The sequence below is a fragment of the Echiichthys vipera genome (assembly GCF_963691815.1).
Source record: "Echiichthys vipera genome assembly, chromosome: X".
NCBI lineage: Eukaryota > Metazoa > Chordata > Actinopteri > Perciformes > Trachinidae > Echiichthys > Echiichthys vipera.
The window spans coordinates 12,095,196-12,107,667 of record NC_139825.1 but is presented as its reverse complement, the minus strand read 5'-3'; the positions used below and the strand labels follow the sequence as shown (position 1 = coordinate 12,107,667).

Here is a 12,472-nt window from a genome sequence, read left to right as displayed (position 1 = left end):
TTCATTCAGTCAGCAGGCGAGTATAGTTCTGTCGTCAGTTTTCAGAAAATCATTGCAAACATCAGTCAGTAGGCCGACATTGTAAGTTTTATTAGGTGGTGACTATTTCCACTACCATGGCATGTCCTTTTGATAACGATCCCGTGGATGAAGGTGCAGCATTACTGCGCAGAGAATTAAATATTCGTCGGGAGATGATTATCAAACTATTGATTATAGATGTTCTTGCATTTCCAGGCAATTCTCTTTTTGAGCGGTACCATTTTATATCCCAGCAGATATTCTGTGTTGCGCTGCGTTTTTTTGCAAAAGGGAGTTTTTTTATACAACGTATAAAAATCATTCAGTAGGCCTATATAGAAGTTATATTAGGTGGTGAATATTTCCACTACCATGGCATGTCCTTTTGATAACGATCCCGTGGATGAAGGTGCAGTATTACTGTGCAGAGAATTAAATATTCGTCGGGAGATGATTGTCAGACCGCGCATAGACGTCCTTTATATACTGCAGCCATAATTACAAAATGAACTAAATGGATCTTTTGAGCAAGTTGAATGTATTTGACTTAGCGTTTCCTAAATATAATCCCAGCTTTTCTTGCAATTCATAGGTTCAAAAGTGTGTGCTTTTAATTGGGTTACCGGTATATAAACTACTCTTATAGGTGGAAACAACAGCCTTCTGATCCAGAATATCATCTATAATGCGAGGGGTGCATTTCACGGCAGGGGTTCTGAATATGGCACAACACCGTTTCAAGTCACAGTCCATCATTTACATACACAACCTCATCCGTTCTTACATATCCAACATTAACAACCAAAGTCATGCTCTCACATACCAGCAGATATTGTGTGTTGCGCTGCGTTTTTTTGCAAATGGGAGTTTTTTATACAACATATAAAACAGCCACAGCCACTACGTTTAAACTTACGCACTGACCAGAGCAGCAATGTTCTCCCGCACCGTCTCCCTCTCTTTAGCTGCTGCAGCGGTGTAAACCTGCTCAAACTCTCTGTATGAGCGCATTAATATTTACAGTTCCAGTGGTTGCGTAGCGCTCCGCTTCCCCGTTGCCATGGTGACTCGTCGAATCAGGGCTCCATTGATGCTGTCTTTTTTTACCTGTGGTGCACGCGCTTAACTCCAGGTCAAACTACTCTAAGTTGATCAACCTAACGCAAATCTGCTGTTCTGGAACCGAAAACTCAGAGTTTCCTATCTCAAAGTAGATCAACTCAGAGTTCAGGGTTAGACTCAGAGTTTTTTTAACCTGCTTTGTGAAACGGACCCCTGGATTCATAAATGTAGTTTTTTAAGGTCAAACACTCAGATACACTAAGCATGGCTAGACTATAAGCTCACCTGGGTGGTTTGACACTGCAATAAAGCGCCTTAAGGAGAAAACATGCATGCTGAGGCACATGATGAATTAAACTCGCCTGGATGTAACACTTCTGTTAGTATGTGCAATGTTAACAGGGAGGAGAGTGGTAGGCATTTAGAGGTCTCATTTAAACCAGTAACAAGGTCGTACAAGTCCATTACAGATTTACAGTATGCCTATACTCTTCGAGCTGAAATTACATCCACTTCTAACTTCTATTCGATAATTAAATAATTAAATAATTATATTGCCAGTGCCTAATAAAATAGGAATATTACATTAAACCTGGAACTGCAGTTGCTGCATGGATGCATTGCATGGGAGACTGCTGATAGCTCGATTGGTGTAGTGATTCCCAACCAGGGGAACATGAACTCCAGAAGGCACTTCTGCACCTGCCAGGGAGTATGTGAAAAGATTGTAGATAGTTCTAAAAAATAAATTAGACTGTGATTTAATACAAAATATATGTACATTCATACATATGTTTTATACATATATATATATAAAAGAATATATATATATATTTTCATAAAAGAACTATTAAAAATTGGCGTGAGGTGCTAATTCCTCTTGTAACAGCAAAATGTGCTTTAGTGTCATATTTACACTGTCAATTACAATTTTGTTTTAAAAAATACTTTACTGGGCTACAGTTTATTGATCTACAGCTAAGTCCTAGCTGACATAACTATAACAACTATGTCTAACAACATCATCTGTGGAGGTGTAGGGCTGGAATACCAAGTAGGGGGATTTAGTTTATCAGTTTCTTCATTCCAATCATGTTTTTGTTTCAAGTCATTTGCTGATGAAGATTAATTTGTAGAGCATGGCGCTCTATCAACCCTAGTGACACAAAGGGCAAAGATATAGACTAATTAAATACACCAGTGCAATTGATATTTCCCATGGATCAATGAGTGTGTGGGATCTGTTAATTAAATTGTGATAATGTTTACTCATCATAAACATTTCCCATGTTTGAATACAGCGAGATAGGGATATAATCTTTGCTGTCTGACAGATTAATTTTCGGGCTGAGGGAAAATCCCTCCAGGACATACAAAATGAATGCCTTCTTTGTGAGCATTCTGTTGTATGTTTTTATGAAGAGTTATCAAGAGAATCTTTCCAGATTCTTTATTGAGTAAACATACTTTAACAGCACAAAACAAAAAGATAATCTGTACATGATAGGTACAGCTAATGCAATTTGAATAGATTCAAAGAGAGAAAAAAAATCTGCCACCACAGCAGCAGCAAGGCAATCTGAATCCTCAAGCTAATGAAAGCAAAGCCCTCTCAGTCTCTCCTAAAGCCTGTGCAGCAGGGTGGATTTTGCATTCTACCCCTAACTTGTCTCCTGCGAAGTATACATCGGCATGACACAGGTTATCACACAGTGGATTAAGAAGGCGTGTCAGAGTGTGTGGAAGAACCTCCAAGCTACACTCCACTCATCTATTGATCCGTGTGCAAGGGAAAAAGCATGAGACCAGCACACTTAACGGTGTAACCACAGGCAACAGCCCCCTGCCTGCCCTCTGTTCCCTGCAGTGGGACTGATTGCTTGTCTCAATCATCCTTTCACCCTCTCCTCCCCTTCTACACATTACACACACAAACACACACACACACACACACACACACACACACACACACAAACACACACACACACACACACACACACACACACACACACACACACACACACACACACACACACACACAAACACATATATACACACACACACACACACACACACACACACACACATAAACACTTATGCCCACAACCTGAACAGCTCCCTCTTCTTGCCCACATTTATTCATCTGCTTCGCGTCGCCAACATCTCTGCAGCAATCTCTCATGATTTGACTGCCTCTTGTTCTTCTTGTGAGGGCCATCAAAGTCTGCAGCCTTAACCCTGTCTGAAAGGGCTGGGACTACATGGTAGGAAGCAATTAATTCTGCAGTGAGAGAACCCATTAATTAGGGAATGCTTCTGGCTATTTCACAAAGACCCTTCAGAAATAGTAGGGCCACTCGTAGTGGCATAAAAAATGCAGTGGCACACCAGGTTATTAATGGACCCCGGGGCTTGTGCTGAAGCACCAACGTGGGGTAATTCTCTCCTTCTATTTCAAGGTCTCATAACTACACCACATGCATGCAAAGTGACAAATATTGTTTAATGGGATTATCATATATATATATATTATATCATGTAAAGCCTGACCACCAGAGCAGCTTCAACATAATGCTAAAGTACAACAATCTCCAGTCTTTTTAAAAAACACTACCATCCACGGGGTGCTAAATTTTATAAAATGCTCAAGGTGCAAAATGTTCAGCGAAAACCTCATAGCATTAACAAGGCAGTGTTAATGGGCAACACACTGATATGAGTTTAATACAGCAAGCAGGAATGTCACTTAAAGCCAATGATATTCAAACACATGGCACAGGGAAGGCTATTAAGAACAGCAGTGGGATATCACTGTGTTTCCTCTGAATGGAGGTAACAGAATAAACACTGTTGTGAAGATGGGTCTGGGGAAATGAGTTTTGTGATGTCTAATCACTCACTAAATCATGCATGAGAACATTAGCTATTTGTGGTGTCCACCATTAAGGGGCATTTTGGAGCACTGCACCCATTTAAAACTAAACGAGACCATGGATCGGTGCGTGTGAAATGCCGATTCAACTGTAGGTCTCCCTTGAGCACATGGCATGCCTGCCTCAGCCTGCAATGACGAGGAAGCCTCAAATGACAGTACACCATCCGTGAAATTAAATCAACAACTCACTTATTGTAATTACATTTGGTTAAATGGGAAGGCTGAGTGTGGGTGTAATGCAATTAACATGTAATTGTCATCCTGACCAGGTTGGTACTGATCTATTTCCCCAAGGGATTCAATGAAAACCATCACCCCGCCCTTATCGCTACCATGTGTTTTTTAATGAATGATTCGATGAGTACCAGTGTGTCGCAGTGCTGCTGTGAATGTGTGCTCATGAGTAAAGTATTATATGTGATCTAGATACTGCAGCTTATTTCTTTTTACTTACTTTTTGAAATCACAATTGAGTTAATTACATACTGTGCTATGCTAATGTTTTATTAATTTTTTAGAGCATAAAAATATTAAATATGACTAAACTTAACATAAAGTATTGTAGAAATAAGTACTTTACTACAGAGTAAATTAAAATGTGTAGGCAATTACAAACACTGCACAGTATTGAGTTTAGACTCTACATTAAAAAGTAGAAATTTAAGGCACACGCACATCCGATAACCTGCATTCAGTTTTAAACCTTCATTCACCATCATCTCTGTGTATGGGTTCCTTGAACAATTCATGCTGGGACAACTGTATTCTGTCTTGAGCTTGATATATAGAAAACATTTAATCGTCCAACGTCTTGACTACAGTTTGTTTCTGTTATATTGCCCCTCCTCTCTTTTTGTTCCATTTTCAATCCCCAAACTCCTATTATTTCTCTCTAATTCTTATTTTATTTCTTGTCCCTGCTCTACCATTTCATTCCTTGCACATCAAAGTTTGTTCTCCCAACACTTAGCTACTTGTCATGTTGGTGATGGAGGAATCAAAGCTTATTGTTCTCATGATAACTTGCCCTGGATAGCAGTGTTGGCTAGAGGCCTAAAACCTTATAACCTTAGATGTGTCAATTTCCTCTTGTCGTATGAAGAAACTTTTCCATCAAAGAAAGGCCAGTCTGTCTCACCGGATGTACAGCTGTGGGATAAAGCCTGACCTCTTTCACTATCTCTGCTATCAATTTTGCAAGGGCACTGTTGGCTTAGCGACGCCTAAGACAACTAAGATTCCAGCTTCTTAAAAGTGAATATTTTCTGGTTTATTTGCTCCTCTATGACAGTAAACTGAATAGCTTTGAGTTGTGGAAAAAACAAGACATTTAAGGGTTTCATTTTGGGCTTAAGGAAACAATGAATAACGTTTTACAGACCAAACAATGGTCTATGGAATTACATTAAAAAGGTCTACAACTGCTATGAATGACCTGCATGATAAAACCTAGGTCTACACAGCAGCCATTGGGTAGTAGTGGTGCATGCTATTACTATGCCACTGTCATCAGCACGCCTGCTGTGTTGATGATAAAAGGTGTGAGCAACAAGGAAAGGCTGAGGATGCTGTGCTTCACTGCAGCCACAGCATCCTCTGTGCTCAGCCTTTGTTTCAGAGTGGCATCAAAAACATAACTATATATACAGCAAGCTCTACACCCACCCACTGTGAAAGTAAGGCCATCAGTACAGGGGAAGACTCTAGTGAGTGTTCCTTATTTTATTGCACTGTGCAAACAATCTCAAAATGCAGAGGTGGCAAAGTCTGAGGAAAAAGACTCCAGGCTTGACCCATAGGGTCATTGATCCTATCAAGGCTAGACACACATAGCTCCACTCATCTAAGCACGTCATTTAATTAATCTCCAATCATTTCTTCTGAAACCTTAAATGTTTCTGTGCTGATGCTCACAGCAATGGCTTCTGGGACAACAATACCATTGTAGCTACACTCAAGGGCAGTGTTGAGAGACAAACCGCATGCACAGCAAACCTAGAATAAAATGTGTATGACATGAAGCGAGTTCAAGGCAACGTAGTGAGTAGGATAAGATGTGTCTTGGGTGATGAGTGGGTTGAATATGCGTGCTATCATGGCCAAATAAGCAGATTAATGTCCTCGGTAGTCCCGTCTCTGCATTTGCCACTGGATGACAGCACACATTGATGAACCCCGGAGAGGAAGACTTCCTACATTAGTGGTCAGACTGCATAGTAGGATTAGGCATGGGCATAGCAAGGCAAGGGTTGGAGGAAATAGGCTAGGAAGATGGAAAAAGAACTGTGCTGCTCCCTGCTGGGCAGGGTCTGGCTAGACTTTTTCGTCAATGAATGTTGACCACTGCGTCTCCACAATCAATGAGACATCCACATTTGAAAGAGGGAGACAAAGACTTACAAATGATTGATAGTACAGAGTTTAAAGCAACCCCGCTGCTTTTTACCGGCCTACTATGTAATTTAAGTCGTCATATGGGATTACAGTCTTTCCTGAAGTGAGACTAATGTTTGTTTTCACAACAGATAGATGGTATTTTAGAACAGAAATTATCAATTTAACATTATTTTTAAAAGTTTGCCTCTTTCCTCAGCAAATATGCCTAAACTTCAGATGACCCAGTTGAGAGTCTTGGTTTTTCTCTGATTATATAAGTCATAACACCAGTTGTGCACTTCAAGAGTGGAGCAAACACTAATGATCTGAGCTTCTGACTTAAACATTGTTATTACATTTCATTATATTACATCATCCTGTTTAGGCATAAATGGCATAGTAATCCTGTGTGTGTGTGTGTGTGTGTGTGTGTGTGTGTGTGTGTGTGTGTGTGTGTGTGTGTGTGTGTGTGTGTGTGTGTGTGTGTGTGTGTGTGTGTGTGTGTGTGTGTGTGTGTGTGTGTGTGTGTGTGTGTGTGTGTGTGTGTGTGTGTGTGTGTGTGTGTGTGCTTACGTTGCGCAATCTTGGCCAAGTGTAGACGGTTGACCCAGGAGATCTTACTAAGCGGGTTGGGTGTGTTGAGGACCACCATGAAACTAACAGGACGCCCTGACCTGGAAGAGAAAAGACAAGCAAACACAGAGACACGCATGTATTGATATTGAATTTAAACATGTTTTTCAGAAGTCTTCATCAATGAGCACAGAATATACACATTATTGCCGGTTAAGTCACAGGTTTTTTCATGTCATCATTTGATTCAGTCAGACAGTCTCTGTTGTTGAGGCTCAGGAGTAATCTTGGTATTTACTAGGACTTGACACCAATATAAAGTGACTACAACAGCATTTCATTGTGAAATCCTGTATTATGTACTGACAGTGAAGCTAAACCTTGAACAAAAAAGTAATCCTTTTTAACGGAAAAAAGTGTGTGCAGGGGTCTTTTTGCAACCCTGTCTCCTAGAAATTAAGGAAAACACAATTATGTTGTGCTGACAAACAAAATCACAACCAGGTTTATGCTCACAGGTTGTAGTTTTTTTATTAATGAAGTTATACTTTAATCTACCACGCTGGAGTCAGGCAGACAAAGACTAACCTGTGGTAAGTGTTAGGCAACAAAATCACCTTTTGTTGAGGTAAGGGAAAGATTGTGGTTTTGGTAAAAATATTATTTTGTGTATTAAACTAAGACTATGATCTTTCCCTACCTAACCTTAACCAAGTGCCTAAACATAACCATAAAAAGTTGAATAATGCTGCAGTCACTACAAGCAGATATTTTGTTGCCAGATTTGTTATTATGGTTTTAACACTGATGAAAAATGTCATACGTTCAGTATTAAGTGACTTGCCAGATACACTAATTGCCAAAATGCCCTCATGTTAGTAGAAAAATGTAATCGAGCTGCATTACATTTCCTATAAAAAATATTTGCTGTTGCAAATTGATTATAAACGTAATTTTTAGTCATTTTTGTGCTTCAGTATACAATATGTACTGAACAGTGGTGATTGCTCTAAGACTGCAAGGGAAGCTCAGCTTCCCCTAAAATGTCACCAAAGAAAAAAAAAGTGGTGAAATATGTACGGCTGTGTATACATTTCATTGACTAAATACACGCTAGAAAGCCTTAATCTTTTGTTCAGAATCAGCTACTTATCAAAGGTAACCGGTGCAACTTCCTTCTCATTCATCCCCACAGCGCTTTACAGAGTTGGACGCTCAGCTTCTACTGACTTCAATGGGGAAGCGTAGAGCGGGTTTTTCCACTGCAGCCAAACTAGACGCTCATTGGATAAATGCTGGGCTTTGTCCCGCCCATCGGACACTCAGCGGCCTAGCTCTGCTGCCATTGAGAGGACACTGGTCAAGTCCCTAGAAAAGACGCCTAGTTGGTACGACAAGGTCAAGGATCATTTTCTTGACAAGGAACGAAGGGTAGACTTTGCATATAAATAATGCTTTGTGGGTAATGTAGGCACCATGTTGTATGGGAAAAAAGACTGTCTGGTTAGGAGTTAGATTTTTATTTTTAAATGGTTAGAAGCTTTCATCTCACCTTCCTAGGTTGTCAACTGTTCATGGGGTTGAAATTGAAATTGTCACATCTTATAAATACTTGCATTCTATTCGATGAGAACCTCTCCTTTAAACTGCACATTGATAAACTTGTTTCTAAGCTGAAATTGAGTTTCTTTTTTAGAATAAATCATGTTTTCATTTCAGGTCAGAAAACATTTGATCAAAACTTTTTTACCCTTGTTGGACTATGGAGATCTTTTTATGAACGCTCCTGATCAATTTTTTAAAGAAATTGGATACTGTTTACCACTGTGCTTTGCGTTTTATTACTAGTTGCTGCTATCATGTCCAGCATTGCTCCTGATATGCTGTTGCACACTTTCCATCTTTGTAAGTCCGTAGACTCTCTCACTGGCTGACTTTTATTTACAAATTTATTCTTGGACTTCTGTCTATATTTGTGTTTACACATGTACAGAAACCTCAGTCGATATGGCCTGCGTTCTCAGGACATCATACAGCTGCAGGTCCCAATAGTCAAAACTGAACTGGGCAAAAAGGCTTTCTACCTGGAATGATGTGCAGTAGGACTTAAAATTGACATATCTCCTAGCTTTGGGGGAATTCAAATCAATTATTAAAGACAGAGAAATAAGCTCAATTTGATCTTGTCATTGCACTGTGTAATCTTGTAATCCCACTCTTGTTTTCCAATAGTGTGTGATCATATTTTATTTGTGTCTTTTGTGTAACCATTCTGTAATGGGTGTGGAGCGAACCCAATCGCAGCACAGATAAACCAGGTATTCGCTTTAAAACAGTCTTTATTCAGCAGGTAAAAGCAGGTACATGGCTGACTAGGGGAGAGCAGAAACAGGCCAGGCGCCAACCAGCCACAGGCAGACGAGGAACAGAAAACAGGCAGGCAATACTCGTGGTCAGGGACAGAAGGCTGGTGGATTTACCGGGGCTTAGACGAGAGGCGACACCTGACATAGAACGGTCTCCAACATCCTGAATAGGCGGGGGCAAGGTGCGGGTCCTTGGATGAGCTGACTCATTGGCTGGCTGGTTGGGGTGTTGCAGATGAAAATTGGTCATGAGGGTGGGGTCTACAACATGGCGAGCAGGAACCCAGGATCTTTCCTCTGGTCCGTAATCCTCCCAGTCAACAAGGTACTGGAGACCTCTACCCCGCCGACGAGAGCGAATCAGGCACCACACTGCGTACACCGGACCACCATCGACGATACGTGGAGGGGGAGATGTCTGAGGGACCAAGGGACTGAAGGGGCAGGAAATCTTATCATGGGCTGGGAACAGTGGTGGTTGATAGCCGTATACACACTGAAATGGAGAGAGGCTGGTGGCAGAGCAGAGAAGGGAGTTGTGGGCATATTCAACCCACAGTAGTTGTGATGACCAGGACGAGGGGTTATGGAAGGCCGTGCACCGTAGGGCAGGTTTTCAGTTCTTGGTTCATGCGCTCAGTCTGTCCATTGCTCTGGGGGTGAAATCCAGAGGACAGACTGGCAGTGGCCCCAGCAGACTGCAGAACCCCCTCCAAAACACAGACGATAACTGGGGATCACGATCCAACACCACATCCACAGGAAGGCCGTGCAGGCGGAATACATGGAGCAGGACCAACTGAGCAGTCTCTTTAGCAGTGGGGAGCTTGGAGAGTGGTACAAAGTGGACCATCTTGCTGAAGCGGTCCACGATGGTCAGGATGACAGTGTGGCTGTCAGAGGTGGGAAGACCAGAAACAAAGTCCAAAGATATGTGGGACCATGGGCGATGAGGAACAGGAAGAAGTTGAAGAAGCCCAGCAGGTGGCTGGAGGTAGGATTTGTGTTGATTGCAAGTGGGACAGGCTTTGACGAATTCCTGGATGTCCTCCTGCAAGGTGGGCCACCAGAAATGTTGGAGAAGGGCATGTCGTGTTCGTTGTACCCCAGGGTGGCAGAAGAGCTTGGAGGAGTGGGCCCATTGTAGCACATCTGACCTCAAGGCTCGAGGGACAAAAAGGCAGTTAGATGGGCAGGAGCTGGGACCCCGGCTGTCCTTCTGTGGCTGCTCTCACTCTCTCCTCTATGTCCCAGGTCAATGTGGCAACAAGGCAAGACGTAAGTAGGATGGACTCAGGTTTCTCAACAGAACCCTCTGCCCTCTGGAACTGGCGGGAAAAAGCATCAGGCTTAACATTGAGGGATCCTGGACGGTAAGAGATGGTGAAGTTGAAACGGGCAAAAAACAGTGACCAGCGGGCCTGGCGAGAATTTAGTCTTTTTGCGGAGCATATAAACTCCAAATTCTTGTGATCTGTCCATACAAGAAAAGGATCCTTGGCACCTTCAACCAATGCCGCCACTCTTCTAGGGCCATCTACACTGCCAACAGTTCCATGTTGCCAATGTCATAATTTCACTCAGCAGGGGACAGGTGGCGAGAGAAGAAGGCACAGGGATGGAGCTTATGGTCAGTGCCAGAGCACTGAGACAGGACGGCCCCCACCCCAACATCCGAGGTGTCCACTTCGACCACAAACTGCCGTTCAGAGTCAGGCATCAGGAGGATGGGTGATGAGGTGAACAGATCCTTGAGGATCTTGAAGGCTGCTGCAGCTGGAGGTGACAACTGGAAGGGTACTTTGGAGGAGGTCAGGTCGGGGAGAGGGGCTGCCACGGAGCTGTAGTTGCGGATGAAGCGACGTAAAAGTTTGAAAACCCCAGGAAAGCTTGAAGCTGTTTACGGTTTTCAGGAACAGGCCAGGAAGTGACAGCAGAGACTTTGACTGGGTCCATCTGGATGTTGCCTTGTGCCAGAATGTTCCCAGGAAAGTTACTGAAGAAACATGTAACTGGCACTTCTCTGCTTTTACATACAGGGAATTCTCCAGGAGGCACTGAAGGACAGAAACAGGACAGGCCGCTTGATTAATGCGGCGCTGAATTCGATCGTCATTAACATGTTACGCCCTTAAATATTCCTGGTTCGGAGGCCTCGCCCACTGAGGTCAAACATGTAGAGGAGAAACGCTTGTACGAAAAGAAACTTTTCCGACTCAGCGATCGGCATCCTGACATCCGAGATGGAGCAAAATAAGATGTGCTTTTTGGCAGTCTTAAGAGTGGAATAAAAGGGGCCATAAAAACACTGTATGGAAAAAAATAACGGAGGGAGGTCAAACCGAAGCAGCGCTCCACTGTGACCCGTGTGCGTTACTGCTGAACTTGCACTCCTGCTCTGTAGCGGGTTTGCCAGCGGGGTTATTAGGTATTTGCTTAGGGGGGATGATCTTGTCACCTAGAAGAACCATACCATGATGTTAATCATCTAATACCTGATACCATCTGTTTTAATGCAATTTATCGAGGGTAGCCACTAACCGAGGAGATGACTTTGGCTCTGCAGTGCGCCTTGCTGCAGTGCCGCTTGCTGCAGTGCGTCCTGCTGCAGTGCGTCTAGCTGCAGCCGCGCGCCAACACATTCATTCATATATTCATCTTCAACCGCTTGTCCCTGTTGGGTCGCGGGGGGCTGGAGCCGAGCTGTTTTGAAATATAAATAATCGTGTGTATACCCTGGCACCACGTTTAAAAGCGATAGTCTTGGCATCACAAATCACCTGTACATTTATCGAGTGGTAGTTTTGGCGATTGATGAATGCGTAATCATTCACGGATGGTGCCTTCAGACGCACATGAGTATAATCAAAAACTCCAACCACATTTTTTTTTTTTTTAATTTGTGTTAAGAATACGTTTTGATCTGTTCTTAATATGTGACTGCTTAAGCTTGATGACAGCTGAGGTTTGTTCATTATTTTCAGCCAGGTTTTGCTGTGCTGCACCGCAAATCCACAGGCTCAAATTTCCGTACACGACGTGAGATTTGATCGTAGCTCCCGCTCACGTCAAATTGATAAATGCCGAAGTTTGCCAGGAAATGGTCGTACGCACGTTTTTCGGCCGTACGTTCGTTTGA

At 42.6% G+C, this 12,472-nt stretch overlaps 1 protein-coding gene across 3 annotated transcripts in view; it reads right to left on the bottom strand.

Annotated features, from left to right (window-relative positions):
• The window catches only part of arhgef10la (Rho guanine nucleotide exchange factor (GEF) 10-like a), a 148,124-nt gene that overhangs the window by 62,125 nt on the left and 73,527 nt on the right, over window positions 1-12,472 (bottom strand). For all 3 annotated transcript variants that reach the window (XM_083939748.1, XM_083939749.1, XM_083939750.1), the window contains one exon: window positions 6,968-7,068. In XM_083939748.1, the coding sequence (XP_083795874.1) occupies window positions 6,968-7,068 (101 nt within the window). The remainder of the gene's footprint in view (window positions 1-6,967; window positions 7,069-12,472) is intronic.